At 39.3% G+C, this 23,340-nt stretch overlaps 1 protein-coding gene across 7 annotated transcripts in view; it reads right to left on the bottom strand.

Annotated features, from left to right (window-relative positions):
* Nucleotides 1-1,577: 1,577 nt before the first annotated feature.
* PHACTR3 (phosphatase and actin regulator 3) overlaps nt 1,578-23,340 on the bottom strand; it is a 160,423-nt gene continuing 138,660 nt past the window's right edge. For 5 of the 7 annotated variants that reach the window (XM_073309198.1, XM_073309201.1, XM_073309200.1 and 2 more), the window contains 5 exons: nt 18,192-18,247; nt 13,595-13,656; nt 12,183-12,323; nt 9,098-9,174; nt 1,579-3,987 (listed from right to left, as the gene is read on the bottom strand). In XM_073309198.1, coding sequence (XP_073165299.1) covers nt 3,972-3,987; nt 9,098-9,174; nt 12,183-12,323; nt 13,595-13,656; nt 18,192-18,247 — 352 coding nt within the window. In that variant the 3' untranslated portion in view covers nt 1,579-3,971. Of the gene's footprint in view, nt 3,988-9,097; nt 9,175-12,182; nt 12,324-13,594; nt 13,657-18,191; nt 18,248-23,340 lie in introns of all 7 variants that reach the window. The other 2 variants (XM_073309199.1, XM_073309202.1) reach the window with 2 other exon arrangements.

Here is a 23,340-nt window from a genome sequence, read left to right on the forward strand (position 1 = left end):
TCTATCTGTGTAGGTTTTCTCAAATCCTGCAGTCTTTATTCATGCAAATCTCTGACTTCAACGTGGAATGAAGGATTTGGCTCATCTATTTTTTACTTTGTTGAGTAAAGTCTTACTTATACAATTTCACTGTGCATGTATTTCTAACTCTGTGTCTCTCTCTTAAAGTTGTTAAATCACATGATTGTTGTGAAGAGCACAGTAAACTAAACTGTGTTAAAATACGTCTTGGTTTTCTTGATGTTCGGAGTGTGGTTTGGCCCCCCAATCAACCATGTCTAGAAATATCTATTCAAGAGTTTGGGGTTGTTGTTTTTTAATGTTTGTTTGTCCACAGAACATGTATATCATGGACACGGGCAATGTAAGTTTCCCCATACACTCTGTTCCTCTCCCCAACCAACACAATATATTTCAATCCTGACCTGCAGGGCCAAGGCACTTTGGTTCTCATGCCTATTCAGTACTGGGCTATTTTGTTGAGTCTGTTAGAAAGGGTTCTAGATTGTGTAGAGGTGTTAACATGGATACCTCTCTAAAAGGAACTGGACTGAAGCCACCAAGTCTCTGCATCACATGGGCCACCAAACAAAGATCAAATGATAACTGTTAGTCCTGGAAGACCCAGGCCTGGATTTTCACCAGTGACCTAGAAGTGAAAAATTCTGTTATCCCCTTACTTGTCCCTAATCATTCTGCCTCTCTCAGCACATGCACAGGTTTAATGCTTTTAGGAAGCTTGTTTTGTCTGATACATCCTTGTGGGGAACCAGAGTAGTTCTTAAAAGGTGACCAATCGAGTATTTATTAAAAAATGGGATTGTGCTGGTATTTGCGTCTTTAGTATGTATATAAAAAGACGAAAAATTTGAGGGAGGCAATTGCTTGCGTTTTGACATAAGTATATCAGGAGTGACAAGTATGGTCCTCCCTTTTAGCTAGAGGAATTTGGGGATGTCTCAGGGAAGTCTACTGTGAGCTAAAGAATTAAGTCAAAATATCAAGTATTTTGCAAAGGATTATTTTATCCAAAATATTAGTTATTAAAGTTAACTGAGAATTAATAAAAAAGAGCTGTAAACAGTCCAATTAAAAATTCCTTTCCCTCTTAGATACTCAGCTTTCACTTTCTTAGCTCTTGTGATGTCATCTTTTCAGTAGTTCTTTAAGTATAATGAAGAAGAAGAAAAAAATGCAGAAGCCAAATTTTTTGAAAATTCTTTGCAGGTTATCTGATTGATCTTGAAACTTAGTTCATGGTTGTCAGTGTAGCTTAACAAATTTTGATTGATATCTATCTCCATTGATTATAGAAGTTACGAGTAAGTCATAAATCAACTGGTAAATTCTCTCTGATCTAATATGTGACTACTTGTCATTTCCACTAGGTGGACCTCCTGATATGAGTCAAAGATTTCTTACCAGCATCATTGAATTATTCAAGAATATGTGAAACTAATGAATATTTTCTTTGATGAATTTGCAAGGTTTTGAAGAATGTATAAAATACAAATGCTTTTTTTACTTTGCATCTGTATGTGGTAAAAAATAATACAAACGTAGGTGCATTTTTTTTAAAAAAGCTGCTCTTGCTAATGTATCGTTAATATTCCTTTGAGCTTATAATATTATATTTTTCAGAACCATTTTCTTATCAAAGTAGTATTTATTAATGAGGGCTTAGTTGGAAGGTAAATCACTGCTAAACTAAAATGTTTTGCTCAACTCCAAACTGATACCTAGATTGCAAGCACTTTGGGGCAAAGATTGTCTTTTTGCTCTGTTTGTACAGCACCTAGCACGATGAAGTCATGGTCCCTGACTAGGGCTCTGAGGCATGATGATAATACAAATAATAATAATAATAAAAGTGTACAACCCATGATGCTTGTTTATACTGCAAGGCTCATCTATGTTCCCTGTCAAATTAGAAAAAGTATTTCTTACTGAGAGGTGTTTCTTTAGTGGTGTTTTCACTCTTTCCCTGTATCACTCCTGAATTTTCATTCATTATATTATGACCGTCAAATATCAGAACTTGTGTTTGGATTATTCTAATAAAAATGTTAAAATACCAGTTAGTATGATGATATAGATTTCCATGATGAAGCTACCAAGTTGTAAAATCAGGTAATTAAAGAGACAAATCATTGGATTAAATCATGATGGTTACTCAGGCACTTAGACTTAGATCTGTGTGACCAATATTTATAAGGTTATACAAAATTAAATCTAGCTAGACATTAAGCTGAACTGTTCAGCACGTACTTAGTCATGCCTTGGACACATGCCCTGCAAAGATCCACAAATGGCTTCTAGCAATGGCTGCAACTAAATATATTTTCAGTATGTTCTGTACATTCATAACTCCTATTATTGTGGAGGGAGTACAATATATCATTCTATTTAAATGAGACATTTCACTCCAGTGCTGAAAACCGGAGAACCAACAGCTATTAGTACATCCATTAAATGCATTAATTCTGCACACCATCCTGCAGTCATTTATCAGGAGTCTATATCCATAATTCCTTTTACCTTTTATCTGTTTGCTTTTTTGTTTTCATGTCTTCGTTAGGGTTGTTTCTGTTGGCTTGGGGTTGACATGTCCTACCCTAAATTTTTTACTCTTTTAAAACTTTTACAAAGGGTAGAACTTGAAACATCTATGGACAAAATTTTGCCTTGTATGCATATGCACCACTTCTGTTACAGTCACTGAAGAAACAGAAAAACAAACACAGCTACCTCTCTGATATAAAGAAACAGAATATCTTATGCAACTATCACTCATGTTTTCATCAATATTACCTACTGTTAACATTATCGCTTACATATTTATGATTTTTAGCCAAATCCTGCATTTCTTACTTAGGCAAATCTTCTCATTGTTTCTGGATTTTGTTAAACATTGTGGCCTATCTTGCTTATAGTTTTTCATAATCATTTCTGTTAGGTTTGTTTTTAGTAATTATTTATTAGTAGAAGTATCTTTTTTCCTCATCAGGAAGTTATCAAATCTCACGTACATTTTACTAGAAAAAGAATACAACTATAATAGTTTGATAGTCAATAAAGGGTATTTAACAGTTTACCTATGTCATGTTTAAATTTGCCAAACCTTAGTAGTTTTTTACTGTAGTGACAGACTACATTTCTTACAAAGGGCCAGATCCTCAGCTGTTGTAGAATTACTCCAGTTGTAAGGATCTGGTCTAATATCTTTCCTCCACAAGGTGGGAAGCCCATTATCTAAATTCCACTGTTCATGGTCTCCCAGACCGTGTGCTGACTTTTGTGGTGCAGGAAATCTGCCCATAATAATTACAAATCTCCTCCCCTTCAACCTCACCTGGAAAAAAGCAATTTAAAAGAAGTGCGCTCATTTCCTGCAATAAGTAGTCATTTAATTAAAGAACAAAATTAACAGGAATCAAAAATGTTGCAGCTGTGTTTTCGTTAGACATTATATAAAAAAGAAAGAAATTATAATACATTAAATCATTTTGTATAACATGAACGTAAGTGTTTTACAAACTAATTGTGATTAGTTCAAAATGTCTTGTCAACATAATACTGAATGACAGTGCGTCATGTCCATTATGTCAGAGGCCCTGGAATGGTAAAGCCTGTACATGCACAACATCTCCTTTTCCAAGATATGCTGCAAAACAGTTTAAAACAAGTGTTAAAGGAGAGCAGTAAGTTCCTTCCAGTAGCTTTACTTCATTCGTTTTCAACTGATCCTCCCACCCGACAGGCCATCACTCTTCTGGCATCAAAGAGTGAAGTACGTCCTCTGGTACCTCCTGTGTGTACGTGCTGCAGAGATTTCACCTGCACAGTCCTCCTCTCACACAAACGTCAGGGTATTGTGAACTGAACTTCAGGGAAAGACCTTTATACATTCCCTGATGTGTGTTCAGCAGCAGTATCAAAAGTAAAGACAAATTCTTCTCAGAAGAAAATCTCTATGGCCTGTGAAATCTAGAAGGTTATAAAAAAAGAGACACTTTAAAAATCACTTTATAACAGCATTTTTAAAAATTAAATATATTATTGCAATAAGAAATAATACTATTTAAAATTGTGTCCATTCTGTTTAATACCATTGAATCACATTTCTAGAGCATCTTTTTCATGAAAGATCCCCAACATGTTCTACATATAAGGCCAATATGACTAAAAATATGCCAAGGTTCATAGCATTTTATCCCCTAGGTTTTGGTCCTGTGCCACTGAGTGCCTCTGGCAAAAGTTCTCTCTGCATACGGGCTTCCTCAACTACAAATTCTCCCTTCCTTGAGTTCTATTATGTTCTTTTCATTCCTCATTGACTCCCACTTCCAAATCTCCCCATCACCTATTTGCAATAAGGAGGATGGAAGTGAGGCTGGGAATTGGTGTGGGGGAAAAACTAGGGGGCTGAGCTGTGAAGAAAGGGATTCTTCAGTGGTTTAACTTTGAAAAGAAAACTCATAGGATGTGCCTATCATCACCCTGACCACTTTGCTTGTATGTTAATTGCTTCTCTGTCTGCCTTTTTTAGAATGTACCCTCCGAAACAATGACTGTGGTGCATATCTTCAAAGATATTTAGGCATCTAACTGATTGACTTAAATACGAGTTAGCTAAATACCTCTGAGGCTGTGAGCCAGTCTTCCAGTGGCTTTGCAAAGTGCCTGCCACAGTTTGGCTGCTACCATTATTTAAATAGTAATAATAGATAGGCAGAATGTAATTTTCACATGACAATAGTAGCAAAACACCTGACTCATTCCAGCATGTTTGTAGTACATTATTGTGGTTGTAGAACTGAAGTGACATCTTTAAAAGGGTTTTAATGAGGGTAACAAGCAGTTTACAGTATCAGACTTGATGTTTTCAGCATGATTATGAGTTAATTAGAATATCATTTTGGGCCTACCCATTACATATGAAAATTATGCTAGTAGACACACAATCTTCCAGGTTTAACTGTTCAAATCATAATTGGTAAATGCCATATGCCTGAATATACATAGCAAGGGGATGTGATAGCGACAGTAATCCACAGCAAGCAATACTTGTTAAAATGCATAGAATTATTTTAAAATCTATCATGAGGAGGTTATTCAAAACCTTTTTATTAATGCCTTTTTAGGAGGTGTGGTAGTGAAATTATATACCTTCATATGTTCTGATCCCCTTTGACTTGTGTACCTCAACAGTACCTAACGGATGTTATACGTGATTGTTTTACCACACCTGTTTGCTATTTTAACTCCTACAATAATGGCATATGCTTCCTCAAAATGTGAACAAGCTAGAATAGTGGTCAGGCTGATCCCTCTGTTGATAGCCTACAGAAAAGTGTGTGTGTTTTTGAAAATATGTGCACATTGTGTGTGCATCTGCCATGGTTGCATGGCCAGACACAGTAACTGCATGCAAAAGTCATCAATTAGCTATCTGAAAAATCATTTGCGTGTATAATTATTTGAGCATGCAAACACAATTGTGCATGAATTTTTTTAAAGATATGGGCCATAATTTTGTTTGTTGCTAATAATATACCATGATATGCTGTGATCCTGTCAGCTTTCACAAAATAAGCAACATTGAGTTGGTACTTTGATGGGCACCTTTTAAAAAAAAAAAAAAAAAAAAAACCCAAACAACCAGGTACTGCCAGTAGAGGTATTGTTGACATAGTAGGTGGCACTCTTTTTCTTTTGAATCTGTACAGAAGAAATACCCTGAGGCATTGGACAGTTCTTCTCTTGGATGAGATGTAAAAATAAAGTCCTAAACACTAGTGGCATGATGGCATTAGCTGAAAGTAGTTTGGAGTATTTAACCCTGGTGTCCTGGCCACATTTCAAAATGTGTCATTTTAATCTGCCTAATTAAACTCACTAAGTAGCTTCAATTAAATAAAATATCCTTTGCTGCCAGACCTAAGCTACAGCCTTCCCATTATTGTAGATATTATTTTGCCAGAAGCCAGTGACATAAACCACATGGCTAAAGCTCAGGTTCTGTAATGTCACAAAAACTGTGACAAATTCCCAGCTCTGTACATGCAGTCTGGAATTATCTAACGTTAATATAAAACTGGGTCAGTTTCATCCCTCAGATGTGTCCCATTTGAGAGCCAATGAGATGCTAATAGAAATCAAAGGGCAGAATTTGGCCATTACTGTTGCTATTCATTAAAGTGACTTTCCTCCAATCTCATCATTGCAGGTAACATTCTGCCTCTTCCTTCTCACCTACTGGACCACTACCTCTTGCCACTTTCCGTACCTGTAAATCCCGTTTTTAACCAGATGGTGAGGAGTAGATTTCAGTAGCACCTATCAGCAAGTGCCTTGTCTTTTAATTTTTACTTTCTAATTGATATAGAGCTGCACATGCATTTAAATTTCCATGTAAATATATTTCAGAGTAGCAACCATACTAGTCTGTATCCGCAAAAAGAAAAGGAGTACTTGTGGCACCTTAGAGACTTACACATTTATTTGAGCATAAGCTTTTGTGAGCTACAGTTCACTTCATCGGATGCATTCAGTGGAAAATACAGTGGGGAGATTTCTATACATAGAGAACATGAAACAATAGGTGTTACCATACACACTGTAACGAGAGTGATCACTTAAGGTGAGCTATTACCAGCAGGCGAGCGGGGTGGGGGGGACCTTTTGCAGTGATAATCAAGGTGGGTCATTTCCAGCAGTTGACAAGAACGTCAAAGGAAAAGTGCGGGGGGGTGGGGAATCCAGTTTGCAAATTAATTCCAATTCAGCAGTCTCTCGTTGGAGTCTGTTTTTGAAGTTTTTTTGTTGAAGAATTGCCACTTTTAGGTCTGTAATCGAGTGACCAAAGAGATTGAAGTGTTCTCCGACTGGTTTTTGAATGTTATAATTCTTGACGTCTGATTTGTGTCCGTTTATTCTTTTACATAGAGACTGTCTAGTTTGACCAATGTACATGGCAGAGGGGCATTGCTGGCACATGATGGCATATATCACATTGGTAGATGTGCAGGTGAACGAGCCTCTGATAGTGTGTCTGATGTGATTAGGCCCCATGATGGTGTCCCCTGAATAGATATGTGGACATAGTTGGTAACGGGCTTTGTTGCAAGGATAGGTTCCTGGGTTAGTCGTTCTGTTGTGTGGTGTGTGGTTGCTGGGGAGTATTTGCTTCAGGTTGGGGGGCTGTCTGTAAGCAAGGACTGGCCTGTCTCCCAAGATCTGTGAGAGTGATGGGTTGTCCTTCAAGATAGGTTGTAGATCCTTGATGATGCGTTGGAGAGGTTTTAGTTGGGGGCTGAAGGTGATTGCTAGTGGCGTTCTGTTATTTTCTTTGTTGGGCCTGTCCTGTAGTAGGTAACTTCTGGGTACTCTTCTGGCTCTGTCAATCTGTTTCTTCACTTCAGCAGGTGGGTATTGTAGTTGTAAGAATGGAAAAGCAGCACCACTTGCCCCATAACCTCAGCCGTGCAGAACACAATGCCATCCACAGCCTCAGAAACAACTCTGACATCATAATCAAAAAGGCTGACAAGAGGTGCTGTCGTCATCATGAATAGGTCGGAATATGAACAGGAGGCTGCTAGGCAGCTCTCCAACACCACTTTCTACATTACCCTCTGATCCCACTGAGGTTTACCAAAAAGAAACTACTGCATTTGCTCAAGAAACTCCCTGAAAAAGCACAAGAACAAATCCGCACAGACACACCCCTGGAACTCCGACCAGGGGTATTCTATCTGCTACCCAAGATCCATAAACCTGGACGCCCCATCATCTCAGGCATTGGCACCCTGACAACAGGATTGTCTGGCTATGTAGACTCCTCATGCCCTACGCTACCAGCACTCCCAGGTATCTTTGAGACACCACTGACTTCCTGAGGAAAGTACAATCCATCGGTGATCTTCCTGAAAACACCATCCTAGCCACTATGGATGTAGAAGCCCTCTACACCAACATTCCACACAAAGATGGACAACAAGCCATCAGGAACAGTATCCCCCCTGCTCTCCTGCTGGTAATAGCTCACCTTAAGTTATCACTCTCATTACAGTGTGTATGGTAATACCCATTGTTTCATGTTCTCTATGTATAGAAATCTCCCCACTGTATTTTCCACTGAATGCATCCGATGAAGTGAGCTGTAGCTCACAAAAGCTTATGCTCAAATAAATGTGTTAGTCCCTAATATGCCACAAGTCCTCCTTTTCTTCATGTGAATATAGTAACTGTGAATGGTGCTAGATTAACAGTGCTGGCGAGTGAGGACTCTTCTGTGTCAGCAGAGTATATGTGCTTACAGGCATTGGCAGTGCAAACATCCTCACACTGCCTCACCATTCTGCTTCTATCCTCTCTCTCTAGGAGTGAAACAGTAATTTGGGGCCTATGCCCATATTATCTGATCCTTGGCTTCTCTGCTGAGTTGCCACAGAGTTACCAGTTCAGGATTATTGTGATGGTGTGTTTTATGATGCTGACTCCCTTCCACTAGTAACTGGACTGAGACCCACTAAATATTTTACACAAGTCACTGAAACTTCTACTTTCTATTGAAAAAGCTGGCAAGACCCTGAGTGCGTGAATAATACTGAAACTTTTTAAGCAGAGCTTTTTCTTTTAAAATCCAGCAGAGTGAATCCTTTGTGTGTTCTTTATTATGTTCTATAATACAAACACTTCGTCTTCTTATTGTTCAACATTGGTGTTACAGCTGAATGATGAGACTGCAAACTTAAATACTTTGCCTATTCATCTGCCTTATATCACAGGTCACGTTCTCCGTGCAATACATCCTGTGGTCCTTCTTCAGGGATGGCCTTTTAAATCACAGGTACAAACAATGCATTTTGAGGTCTGGGGGTTTGGGGAGGGAGTTGCTGGTCAACAGATGGTAATCTCACAGCACATATACTCTGAGATGAAGCAGGAGCACTTTTATTCCCCCCCCCTCCAAGGTAAAGCTTTTCCTGCAGATTTCAGAGCCGGGCAGGAACAATATATTTTGCAGATTCAGAGCTCAAAAAAATGGATACTGCAGGTAAAGGAAAAATGAACAAATATCTGGATGACTGACCTTGTCAAATGCTTGCTTGATGCATGGACCTCCATTTCATTACTTTTGTATTCATTTAGCTCTTTACGAATTGCTGCCTAGGAATTGAAAATGGAAGCAAGGTTAAAAAAATCATTTTGAATTTGTAAACCTTTTTTTTTTTAAATAAGCAAATAAGAGCCCTTAAAAATAATCAAAACAGCAAATTCCATGTAAAGAGTGTGGGAGGCTACAAACAAAGGACATGTGGCCAGCCAATATTGAGGAGAGCCAGTATTTAGCTTCTCTCCATGTATACTGATCACTGTCTTTTAAAGATATTGACATAAATACTATCATTAGAAGCAGTCCTGAGAGGAACATAAAATCATAATGCTCACTCCCCAACACTTAATGACATTCTGGTTAAGTTAGTGAGCAGAAGCAGAGGTTCCTCCTCCAGCAACTGGACAGTTGAAATGTGGAGAATTTCAGTACTGGCCCATTTCAAAATAAAAATCAGACCGCATTGTCACAATATGCAAATAATGGACCAGATGTTAGTCATTTACGTGTGTGGCGTTGCACAATCATATGTGAGGGGAAAATTTTCCCTCTTGATACATTACACACCATAAAATCCAAAGCAGGTGTAAATTGATTTGTTTCCTTTCCCCAAATGACTACTGTTACTGGCCTGGATCAGACTGGAGTGCTTTTGTAAATTCGTACATACTACTACTATGTAATTTAGCTACCTAAACTTGTGAAGCTCTAATACACAGGCATGTGTCAAATCAGAGATGTGGTTTATTGGAAGAAATAAAAATGTGGGGGAAAGTAATATAATTTTTGCCCAGAAATAAATGGATTTTTTCAGCCCCTGAGATGTGAATGAGAGAGCTAAAAGTTTAATTGTATGCTTACTTTAAAATTAATAGCTTGCAGGACAGGACAAAGGGTTGCTTGAAAGGGTCAGACAATGACTCTCATGTTTCACACCAGATTAAGAACTAGAGTGAGTGGGTGCAACATTACTGATTTCTATGGAGATGCAGCATTTACACCATGATTCAGTTTGTCTTAATTATTGACACAAAATCCACTCTTGGATTCAGTGGGCTGCAGTATACATCTAAGGGTGAAATCCAGCTTAAATTCTTATTACTCTCAGCTCCAATTTCAGTTAGTACCTTGTAGAATAATTGCGTGTGCAGGGGATGTAACCCAATTAGCGGGAGTTCTGTTAGAAAGCAAATATGTCATATATATTTTGATAAGTGTCTTTAGCAAAAGCACAACAAAACACAATAGCCCTGCTCCCACTTTAAAAATGCTACACACACACTGGTATGAGATCCCTTCAGCCTCAAATCTGTACGACTAGCAAACTCCTAGACCTGGATGTTGATTATCCCATACTACTAATAAAACTTCTGCTTTACAGCATTGATTATCACATAATACCTTGCAAAATAATACTCACTATAAGCACTTTTAAATGAATTCAGGAAGACAACTAAGACAAAGATGGCAAATAAAAATAAATCCTAAATTAGGTTAGAGTTCTCTAATACCGTTTATTACACTATTCATATATTTTCTACCTTCTTGTTGGGAAACTCTTCAGCACATGTGAGAATGAGAAAGGCATGTCTGATTTCCATAGCCCAGCATCAAGCAGTGAGCAATCCAGTCCTATATTTGCCACTGTATCCAATAATTAGCCCAACGTCCCCAGTTGTTCTCCCAGCCTCCTGCAATCTTGAGCCAAAACTTTAAGGCCTGGTCTACACTGGGTGGGGGGGGGGGGATCGATCTAAGTTACGCAACTTCAGCTACGTGAATAACATAGCTGAAGTCGATGTACTTAGATCTACTCACCGCGGTGTCTTTGCTGCAGTAGGTAGATTGCTGATGCTCCCCTGTCAACTCTGCCTGCGCTTCTCGCTCTGGTGGAGTACCAGAGTCGACGGGAGAGCACTCAGCAGTCGATTTATCACGTTTTCACTAGATGCGATAAATCGACCCCTGCTGGATTGATCACTCTGGAGGTAAGTGTAGACATGCTCTAAAACCTTGTTCAACAAGCATTCTAGCCTGATTCATTGTAAGCCATTTCCTTCCTACCCAGCCACTTAAGTATAAAGTCTAGGATCATTTAATACTGTAAATCAAATATATGAGAGAAACAAGGTGGGTGAGGTAATATCTTTTATTGGCCCAACTTCTTTTGGTGGAAGGGACAAGCTTTTGAGCTTCACAGAGCTTGTCCTTTCCACCAACAGAAGTTGGGCCAATAAAAGATATTACCTCACCCACCTTTTCTCTCATATCCTGGGACCAACAGGGCCACAGCAACACAGCAAAAAAATCAAATATATGGTAATCATGTAATAAAGTGAAAATGTGTGTACTTTAGATTGGCCACTCTCAGGGCTAGTGAAAAAGTGCTTTCTTTGGGAGCTCATCAGTAGAGAATAAAGTAGTGATGTGTACATATTTGTAACAAAGATTTTGTACTGAGTAACTTTTTGGTATAAAGTTTGGTCCTAGATTTCTCATACACTACAGAAATGGGTGGCAAAGATCTATGATAGATTGTGTAGTGTACTGCACTCCATACTTTTTCTAATAAGTTTGTTTGTTTATTTAAGAAGCCTTTTCACTATTTAAAGGTATGTTTTACATCCTGTGGTCGGTGTGGCTTCTGTTTGCTGAAAATGCAGGAACGTTTAAAGTACTTAAATCTGCATCAGCTATTAGTACCTCATTGTCAACTGTCTTTAGAGCCTATTCTGGTGCGTGCGTGTGTGTGTGTGTGTGTGTGTGTGTGACCTCAGAGTACAAAATTTGGCTCATGGGGAGTATTGAGTGTCACTTTCACCAAGAGCAGCCACTTACTCCAAGATGTATTTCCTTAGAATATCGAGACTTGTTTAGTAATACCACTGTTTACATGACCTGATGTACTACTTACAAGCAACGCAAACAAAAAAGTGAGCTGTAGCTCACGAAAGCTCATGCTCAAATAAATTGGTTAGTCTCTAAGGTGCCACCAGTCCTCCTTTTCTTTTTTTGAAAAAGACAGTAGTCATCTTAATTATATTTTTAAGTATGTCTGTACCTTATCGGCTGCTGATAGTCTTGTCCATGGTTTGTCTGCACGTCTGTCGTAGTCCTGTGCTTTTGCCACCTCTACATAATCGCTGAATCGAATTAAAATTTTTCTGTCTCTTAGTTCATCGACTGTAGGTCTCTGATTGAGCTGTATCAATAAGTTTTGTGAAGAAGTATATCAATATGAATAGGAAATAAAACTGAGACATACATTCAACGGAACAAAAATAGAATCACATGCATTTTTATTCCCCATCTTTATTTTGTATATTGTATATTTATGTATATAAAATATATATCTATTTAAACTGAAAAGATTTGAAATTGATTAATTCGTCTTAAATGCACAGAAACATTGAGATACAGAGCCAGATTCTGATCTCATTTACATGGGTAATGCCATCATTCCAGATTCACAGTGTTATAACTGGATTCAGAATCTGTCCTACAGTCAGTGAGTGAAACTTATCTATCATTAGAAACATTAGGATAGTTTTTGTAAAGGAAAATAATTTTAATATTATGCTATCTTTAGTCTTTCTATAAAGGCATTTTTCTGTTAACGAGACGGCTTCTCTCTTCATGTGCCTTTATCTCAAGGAGCTACTGAAACACATCTGAGTATCATTGTTGGAACAGTAATAATCGGATAAATGGAGCTGAGGGCTAGTGTACAGTGGCTTTATAATGGAATATCTTGTCACACACAGCTTTATAAAGCTGAACTTGCAATATATTTCAAATAACCACAATGAATTACAATGTAAGGGCTCAATCTTGCAAAATGAGTAAGGGCTTCTGGATTGGGCCCAGTGTAAGAACTACAGACCCAAGGCTTAGCAAACTGTCATCACAATGTGCCTTTGAATATTGCACTGTGTTACCATGGACTCCCACAGGGACTTCTGCAAACAGAGCAATGACAGGATCAGGCCGAGAATCTGATAGACCTTAAAATGAAAAGGTCTGCAGAGAGATATTTCAGGCAGGAATGCACCTGGTGCTCAGCAAGGAGTCAGCTTACTCTGGGATTCTCATTGCTACGAACAGTGGAAAGGAACTGCTTTCCTCGCAATATAGTTGCAAAATATGCAGTATGAGGCAAATGATCTCAAATGAGCTGATTTTAGGTTCTTGTGCAAATTTTCCGTTAGCCTCTCAAATACAGTGAGTGCCATTTAAAGAGCCAACATCTGTGGATAATTACCTGAGATATTGTAGTTATTTTCTGTTCTAGTTATTAAATACAACTGTCTCACATATCATTGTGTATACATGTTATTTTTTTAATGGTGACCACCATGGCCGTTTGTCTTTTATATGATTTAAAAAAATTAGATACTGTTTTTACTCTGGGCTCTTTGTTATTAGTTTGCATTAAGCTCTTTAAATGTCACTGAAAACATTTCAAGATTTTACCTTTCTCGTCAGCCTCTGCTTGATTTCCCTTCTTTCCTCCTGCTCTGTTTGATCATTTCTCTCTGCAGAAAATATAAAAAGAGAGATGACTTTCCTCATGTAGGAAGATCAGTTGTTTCCAGTACATCCAGGCAATAAAAGTTAAAATATGAAGAAGCGTGGTGCAGTTCCTTAGTCCTTCTGAATTGCTAGCTCAGTCCTTACTATGCCTGTTGGGGGCATTGCCAGAATACACAGCTACCTGTCAATGAGGACACAGAAGCACGTATGCCAATGTCAGTTTTTCCTGTGACATAACCTCCAGTTACAATAAGCTTTCATAAACTTAAAGCAGCCAGTCCAATTCTTCAGCTAGATAAACTTTTGGAGGGAAAAGCAATACCTTTAAAATTATGAATGATAGTTTGTTATGCCATGTCTTTGTTAGAGTCCTGTCATACTTGAATTAAGATGCTGAAACATTTTCCTGTACGTACTTCAGGGAAACCATGTACCTTGTGAGCTTATGCTCTCAGGCTTCATATTTAGTTGGTCACATTGCTACAATATTCAGCCTTGACTTACACGCTATCCTTTTCCCTCTACTATTCAAGATATGGCAGTTGTGTTAGAGCCTCTTTATACTCACAGGTTTTCTTATGTGATATTCTGTGCTAAGCCAGTTTGCTTTTGTGTATTCTATTAACATTCAAGCCCCGGTAACTCCTACACACTGGATCTAAAAATAGACTTGAGTCCTGTACTGTTGTGTGAAATATATCCTTTGCCTTAGGATACCACTTAATGGATTTTCTATTTCTAGTGCTATCTGTTACTAAATTTAGACTCAAGTCCATGACCTAAACAATGCTAGAGACCTAGGGGAAAGATGTTTAACCATTCAGTGAGCCTAGAGATCAGTGGTTTTCAACCTTTTTTCATTTGCTAAGAAAATTTGTATGGAGATGCAGACTCCTTTGGAAATCTTGCACATGGTCTGCAGACCCCCAGGGCTCCGTGGACCACAGGTTGAAAACCACGGCTGTAGATAGCAGTGTTCTCATTGTCTGTCAGTCAAGCAAAAGCTATTTTTGGAAATGAGCCTTTTTCTTGCCCCTCCCCTTTTTCTGTATTCTTTAGTTTACGTTGAAATACAGACACGTGGATCTATTTAAAGAAGCACTGTAGCAATATATGTGCAACTAGGTAAACAGAAAATGTAAATTAGAGAACCTAAAATCACCCAGTACACTATAGTGGTGCTGCATATAACTTTAAAGTAGAATACATGAGACTGATGATATGGCCGTGTTTCAGAAGCGTCAGTGAGATGACCAAAGATTTAGGTGGCAATTGTCTGCAGTATCTGAGGAGGAAATATGAAAAAATTGGGAAAAATAGCTTTAAAAAAAATTGGACATGCTATGCAATGGCAAGATGCCCCCAGAAAGTAACTAATATGCCTCATTCACTATTTATTAACCACTTTTTGACTAGACCTTTATGGTTGTATTTTCACTTTTTAAAAAAGGCTCTTCTACATCTATCTAAATGTCCATTGGGATATAGTCATGATGCATTCCACATGGGCACTGGGTGGTTTTCTAAGATGGAAACACGAATATGCCTATGCAGTCAGAAGATTGCGTTTTGTCGTTTTGAAATGCTAAGCACACATCATGGTCCGTATCGATAATGGCACATCTAGATTTAGGTAAAGTTAAACTTGTTTTGCTTAACAATTGTGGGAGTATGAAAAGTAATTCATCAGGAAGCAAATGCAAGATCTTGGTAAACTTTCCCTGTTTGGTGGAAGGAAATGTCAGCAGGGACATTACAGAATGCAAATATTACTACAGAGAAGAACTGGAGAGGTTTTCACAGCAACCTCACATTGCCTATATTTGGATCCATTCATTATTAAATGGCTGACTTTAACACTACACATCTCAGTGGAGTAATACTCCTGTTCCACTACTGCATGTGACACTGTATAACTCACACCCTTGCTCTGTGTGAGTTATGCAGGGAATTCTAAACTATGCATGACGCAGGAGCAATCAGCCGTGTTAAGAATGAAGCAGGGATTGTACAATCCGTGTAAGAGGAGCTGCCTCTTTGAATATGAATATCAATGGCTTGCTCTCAGAATATAATAGAAAACCCATCTGAACTCCTGGGACTGATTTTTTGGTTTGAACACACAGTTACTGTGGCAGTCATGCCCTGTACTGAACAAGCAGTGTTTTTCTATATTTAAAAATATAGGAATGAATAAAATCAATAAGATTATAAGTAAGTGTTGGGGTTTTTCTAAGTACCTCTCTTATCCCAGAGTCGCCTCCATGAGGGAGAGTAAAAAAAATTATTTCTCTTCATCTCATGAATACTTTAAAAAAATAACCTCATAATAACACTTACAATTCATGAGGTCACATTGATTTCAATGGGGGTACTAACATAATCATGGTTTGGCAAGATCAGATCCAATCATGCTCTCGTTAAAGTCATTGGGAAAAGTGTCCATATCTCTGTCACTAACTTGAACACTGACTTTTTAACAGCTGCTGTCAAATTATTTACCCTTCTTTTTCACACGTTCTAAGGTCCCTGCTGGCTCAGTGATGACCTGGGTTCTTTGCAATGTAGCTGACATTTATATGTAATGAAAAAGGTAATGTAAGTAGAATTGTGCAGCTTCTAATCCAAGATGAACCCTGTGCAAATCCAAAGTAACTGCACTGAAGCTGACAGAGTTACTCCAGATTTATGTGCAGTAAATCTAACGCAGTATGTTTAGCTGGCATGGAGGACATATCTTTAATTCTGCTTCATCTTCTGTTCTGCTTTAGCTCCCTCTGTAAGCTCATTATATGAATGTTACACAATGTTTGTTTTAATATTAAAAATGGTCAATTTAATCTAGATTAAGGATGTAGCCAGTGTACCCCAGAAAGTAACAAACATGAAGGACCAGATTCTCAGAGGAGCTCATCTTGGATTTAGACCAGAGAATGAAGGGAGCTGGTTTTCAATGGCAGATGCAGAGTGTTCCACTCGTTTGCAAATCTGGTCCCATCTGATACAGAAATTTTAGCTCAATTGATTTTCCTTCTGATAGCTGAGGTTTGAGGTTAAACTGGGTTAATATGTATACAGGTCACAAGAATTTGTGTTATGTGTTGTTTGTAATTTGAATATGTGTAAATGAATCTGTGTATGCGTTGAATGGGTAATTAATTTACATGTCACAAGAACTATTTTCAAAGTAAATGGTTTGATGTACTTGAATAGCTGAACCAACCAAAGATGACCAAGGAGTCCCCTTCAGTTCCCTCTGTCTCCAAATCCTATTGCCTTCAATGAGAGCAGCATCAAGCCCTCTTGTATCAACTGATAAGAAAGAAAAAGCAGCATGCAATCCAAACCCTCCCAAATTAAGGTGACACTGTGATCTGTGCGGCCATGCTGCTGGTTTCCTCTTTGTTAGTATAATTTTCCTAGACATTTCTAGTTTTCTCCTTCAGGAGAAAAATTGGGATGCACAATTTAACTTTGTAAAGAAGAAACTTCCTAAATCTAAACCATTCTGGAAAACTAATGTCCCCCACTCTCACGGGGATTTCTTTCTTCAGTTTAAGCAAGAAAATGAATCTGTCAAACACCTGAACAAATCATCAGATTAGAACATCAGGCTCAGCCTTGCGACATGAAATTGTGACTAAAGCAGGCAAATTATTTAGGCAATTTTCTGTACTAGTGAAATACAACCCTCTAAATGCTTAGATCTGATTTAAAAGCCAAAGACAGCATTGCTTTCATAGAATGCAAACACGTATTCCATTAAGTTGTTCAAGCTTGTTTGAAGAAGTAATCGGTTATTTTTCACATAATAATGTCTTTTACATTATTGGTGCTAAGATACACCATGAATGCAGCAGAGTGTATTATACTTTTCTTTAAAGCAATGGAACTCCACCTGTTCCATCCAGATTACCCATGTGACAACAGAAACAATTTTCAGGATTCCCCTGTTCTCATCATTTTGGGGATTCCCCAGCCATCTAAAGGAAGTTCAGCAAATGTCTCCAGCAGCTCAGACAACAGTAAAAGGCAAGGATTTTGATACCCTTGCACTGTCTCAGCTTGCTGTCTTTAATTCATTTTCCTTTTAAATTAGAAAGGTCAGGAATGGATCTGATGCAATTTATTTGCTAGAAAAGTCACTGTTCTCCAAGGATGCCTGTGTGCTTCACTTTGGCATTGATGGATTTTAATTGACAGTGTGTCCTGAGTCCCTATGTAAAATGATAATCGAGGTGATTGCTAAACTGAGTCAAACCAAGACCATGCTTCCTTCCTCATGCAGCCATAACAGCAGGAATTATTTGAAAATCTAGATTTGTATTATTCCTTTTTTCTGCATTAAGTGGTATACCTTCCGACAAGTACACATATTAGACACCAGCACGCACCCCAGTGAAAATTCCACTGGTTAAAAATCCATTCCCAGAGGGTGGGCATGAACTTGTCTACAGTGGAGAAATGGCTCTCAGAAATGTATTCAGTAGTTTCAAAACACACATACAATATGCTATAATTTTTTTTAAGTACTCACGTTTAAGTATATTCCTTCTTTCGAGCTCCTCGACAGCAGGTCTTTGGCTCAGGCGCCTACGGAAAAACACCAAAATCATATTTTGTACCATGTCTGTTCTTGCAAAAGTCTGTACTGGGCTGAGTGCAGGTTTGGGGTTTTCCTCAGAAAACCATCTCCGGTCAGTGAAGGAAGGATATTTAGTCCTTTTATTCTTCCCAGATGCGAGCAGTGCAGGTGGAAGTTTTCCTCTAGTTTGCTCTGCGATCAGTGTAATCCTTCCCTGACATATACATTCTTTTCATCCTATATCCCAAACCAAGTCAGCCGAAAATAGTGCCCCACTACAGTTAAATTCATTCTCGAGGAGGCATGTATCCTGAGAATCAAATGAGGTTCTTAGAAATCTTCTGCAGCAATTACTGTCTCCACTCATGTAGCAATGGATGCCCTTTTTCTAACATCAGCAATGATACATCCTGAAAAAACATAGCCTTACTAGAAATAAAGCCTCTCTATGCAGGGTGGTTTCCTGGTTACAGATACGACAGAGCAGTCCACTAGCTTTACTAGTCCCTGATGAATAAAATTTATGTCCTGCTCACAGCTTCCTGCTGTCTGAACCAGGCAAGTGTCTTATGCAGCTTCACCTCCCCTTTCAGTAGTGCTGCCTCGGGCTTGAGTCTTCAAATCATATGATCAGTGCCAGAGCGATTTTATCTTGCATACCCAATGAGACTTCCCCAAGAGATGCTGCTAATATCTGCAGAGAATCTCAGGTAATTGAACACCCACACACAAGCATTTATAGTTCCTGCAGTTGTTAGCTTTCAAACAATAATCCAGCCAGCAGAGATATAAAAGGGTTTCTACTGATTCCTGGCAATATTAAGGATCCTCGCTTCCTGCCTGAAATAGATGTTACACAGTAGGAGTCTGGAGGTTCCAAAGACAATGTGATTGACAGCAACGGGCTAACCCGGAGACTCACAGGTACCATGAGAGTGATTCTAGTATCACTGTAAATAAAGAGCAGAATTCTAAAATGATCTTATAACATTGCACTGTGTCAAATACAAAAGAGAACAGATGCTAAAATGATGAATTAACATCTCTGATGCTAGGTTTCCCTCCAGCATTTGTCACCTGATCAAATTCACTACAGAAATCAGTTTCTTGGATTTGCCTGGCAGCATCAGGATTCAAGCACAAAATGAACCCTGGCCACCTTCATGAATGCACCTCCTTTCCTTTTTGTTTATTAATCCCCCTAAAACCAATGACAGGGCCAAATCTACTCTCAGTATCACTGGTGTAAATGTAGAGCAACTCCACTGAGCTCAGTATAGCTACTCCTGATTTACACCAATGTAAATGGTAGCAAGATATGGCCCCCTGAGCTTTAGTACAACCCCTGTACCCAGCTCCAGCCATTCTTCCTTCTACCACCTGCCTGTCTCCCCCAAGGATTTTTTGTGGGTGTCTGGATTTCTCCTTAGACTTAATGGAGCATGTTCTATACCTCAGCCTAATTCTACTGAAGTGAATGGAGCTATGCAGAAATGCACCACTTGTGAATGTGGCCACATGTTTTTAATTCATATTGTCCCTCCTCGCCTCCCTCCCCCCCATCCCATCACAGTATATCTCAGCACTGATACAATTCCCTGAGGATGTTTTGTTTCAAAGCGATTAATATGCTCTTCACAATCCAGATCAGGGAAGAGTGACTTACTCTGTGAGTTTATCCGTAAATCAAAGGGCCACCAGACCTGCTGTTCAAATACCTCTCTATCAAACCATTTTTAATTACACCACGTCCATGTGATGTTTATAGATTCTCCTAGGAACTGTACATTAGATTCTGAAGGACCTTTAAACTAGAGGATTAAAAAAATCTAACCAAGAATATCAAAGCAATTAAAGCAGTGTTCTGAGTGCTTATGAATATTGATGCTTTGTATATTTGTGTGTTATGGTAATCCCTGATGTTTTAAAATCCACCCTCCATTTTTCTGCACCCACAAATAAAACCTGTAACTCTCTCACTGAAAAAAAATTTGTTGGTGAAAGAGTCAAGTCTCCATTGACAATCAGACAATTGAAACCAGTTTTCTTCAAAACACGAGTGCCTAAAGTCACTAGCACATGATGCAGGACCAGATTTTCACAGCTGTGTGCACACATACCATAGCGGCATATGTAATTACAGAAACTGCACATGGTAAATATACATGGACATAACCAGAGAGGCAGCTAACAAGCCCTTTATACAGTATTGACAACCTCAAATATTCAGTCAGGCCCCCCCCTCCTCCCCACAAAAAATCATGAAATTGTCTTAAAAATGTGCCTTTTAAAAATATTTTGCCTTCTTGATTTTGAGCCTTTAGGATGCACTTGGACCAAATTCGCAAGCTTTTCTCCACAGCCATGAGTGCTACAAACTCACTTGTTCTTAAAACAAAAGGTGAAAGTCTCACAAAATGACATGATTCCAGAAGCTGGGGCCTTAAGAAAAAAACCATATATCCAGACCCTTATAATAACATTGTGAGAGATGTTAACATTCTTGATGTATGAGTACCCTGGTGTAATTCCATGCAACTGTTATATGTACTGCTCAGGTGGGCTATGTATCTTTATTTGTCCTCCATCACTGTGGTATGTGAGCACTTTCATGGTTTCTGACCATACAGTGGAATGTAAAGGCCTCTTTCACTACAGCTGCACTCACACACATATGGGAGAAGCACAATCAGCCAGCAAAGGTTAACAGGTCCAGCTGCTTCCCTCCCTTCCCTCTGATTGGAAAGAAGAGAAGGCAGCTGCGGGTAGCCCAGTCAGGGAGAACAGGGCATCTTTGTATCTCCAAATATAGAAGCCCTCTTCAGAAAGGTGGAGTGATTGGAGAGAGAAAGAAAGAGAAAGGCTTTCCTAGCTGAGAGGTTTTCAAAGGGCTGAACCGCTTCCTGGTGCGTGTTGTAGGCTGCTCTGGAGAAAGTCTGTATCTGTGAGTACTAGGACTTGGTCCCTTTACTGAAATGTTTCACTAGGTCTTCTGCAGGAGGGGACTTTTCTGCTTTGAAACACAAAGTTGGGGGTGAGCAGACAACTTCCTGGCTCAGCATATGTCCTGGGCCTCCTGCACAGCACTTGGCCATTCCCAGTGCCAAGAAACTGCAGTAGCTTTCTCAGTAGTGAGGACTACATTCACCTCAGCTGTGTAAGTACAGCCTGCCCTGTCCCAGGGGGACCCCCAGAAGTTTCCCCTAGGTACTCTGTAGGCCCCTACCAAATCAGCTAATCTTTCAGCCATGCTGGCCATGCCCCTAACCCAGCCAGCAGCACCCTATTTCTCCAAAGGAGGGGTTGCAGCTATCTTTCACCAGTGCAGCCTCCCCTTGGCAAGACTGCCCCTGTCTGAGGCCTTCTGCCTTGTTTCACCTCAGTGGGACTAAGAGTAAACAAGGCACAACTGTGGCTCTGAGCTCCAGGCACCTCCACTATCAGTGACTTGGCGTGGTGTGCAGAGAGCTGAGGATGCGCCTTGGTCAGAACAGTGTGTTTCTATTTTAATGGTGTATTTTAGCTGTCTGTAGGGTTGCCAACCATCCAGGATTGTCCTGGAGTCACTAGGAATTAAAGATTAATCTTGAATTAAAGATTGTCATGTGATGAAATCTCCAGGAATTTGTCCAACCAAAGTTGGCAACCCTAGATCTGTGTTTTGAACCTGTTAACATCTCTGCTGGGGAGAATTCCACTTCAGCCTCTGTAAGCAAGGAGCTATCCCTTCCCTACTTGGTAGTCCATGCTGAGAACTCAATGGCACTCTCTGGATTTTCCCCTCAGCCTTTTAAAAAACAAACCTTCCCATTTTCCCTGAGCTCTGTGAACCTCCCCGAAAAGAGATCAGCTCGAGCCTCAGGATGGCAGCATTACTGCCTTAGACTCTCCTCTCTGTGCAAGGTAATCAAGTGTAACTTGGCAAGAGAAATGACTTCTCTTGGGGATTTGGGTTTTTTTTTTCACCCACTCTTAGAGGGAGCAGATCGTGGAGCAGGTGCTGTCAAAGATGAGGATTTGTTGCAGGAAACAGTAAAATCCTCTGTGTGCTTTAACATCTCCAGCAGTTTAAAGGCTAAAAGCAGATTTCAGGCCACAGCTGGGGAGCCCTTGCTTTGTAATTTTGGAGGACAAGATGGATGGCAACTAAGTCGAAGCCTACAAAGAGGGCTGAAACTGAGCAGCTAGTGGACTCAGCCAGACTAACTGTACTGTCTCTGCAAGCTCTCCCTGAAAGGGTAAAAAGCCATATTTTAAGAGCTCAATTGATTTGTAAAGGATGGAAGAACTACTGTCCTTGTTGATACAATTTTTCACATTGATTAGTTAAGTTTAGACACCTACCTATTTCTGGCCACCAGAATTAGCATCCAATCTGGGCCCATCATATACTGTAAATGTACTGAAATCTTAGTGTCAGTATTTTGAATTATGCAGGGACTGACGCCTCTCTTTGCTCTAGGTACTGTACATAGCAAGCCATTTCTGATGTACAGTTAGCTTTCATGAAAGCTGTCATAAACTTGCAGGCAAGTAACCTCTATTGAGCTTCATCCTCAGCTGGTGTAAAGTGGTGTAGTCTCATTGAAGTGCTTATGGTGATTCACACCAGCTGAGGATCTAGCTCAGAGAGTCAAATTCTTTCCTGACATTCACCAATGAGCATCTCAAGGGCTGTCACCAGTGTGAGTGAGGCAGCGTTCAGCCCATGTACTTTATTTTAGCAAAATGCAGCTAGCATATGAAACACTGAGCAGAATGTGCAAGGCTCTAGTGGTATTTCCTTGTAAATCACACGTGAACACCATAGCAAATCTGGCTGGGCATCTGTAGGTAATTAACTCCCATTTAATAAAGACCAAATAATCTGATCCAAAATGCAAGCACTTCATGTTATTCTTTCACCCCCCATTATGAGAAAACTATGATTTTTTCCGAAGCTCAGAATAGGTTATAAAACTCACTTTGCCCCGTGCCAGGTTAATGTGAACCATCAAAACCCAGATGTTCTTCTATTTACCAAAATCCAATTTTAATGCTGAGGGCCACATTTTCATAAAAACGAAGCAAAATTGCACTAGCCAACAGTAAGTTAATTGCA

This window comes from Lepidochelys kempii, chromosome 13 (assembly GCF_965140265.1).
Source record: "Lepidochelys kempii isolate rLepKem1 chromosome 13, rLepKem1.hap2, whole genome shotgun sequence".
Lineage (NCBI taxonomy): Eukaryota > Metazoa > Chordata > Testudines > Cheloniidae > Lepidochelys > Lepidochelys kempii.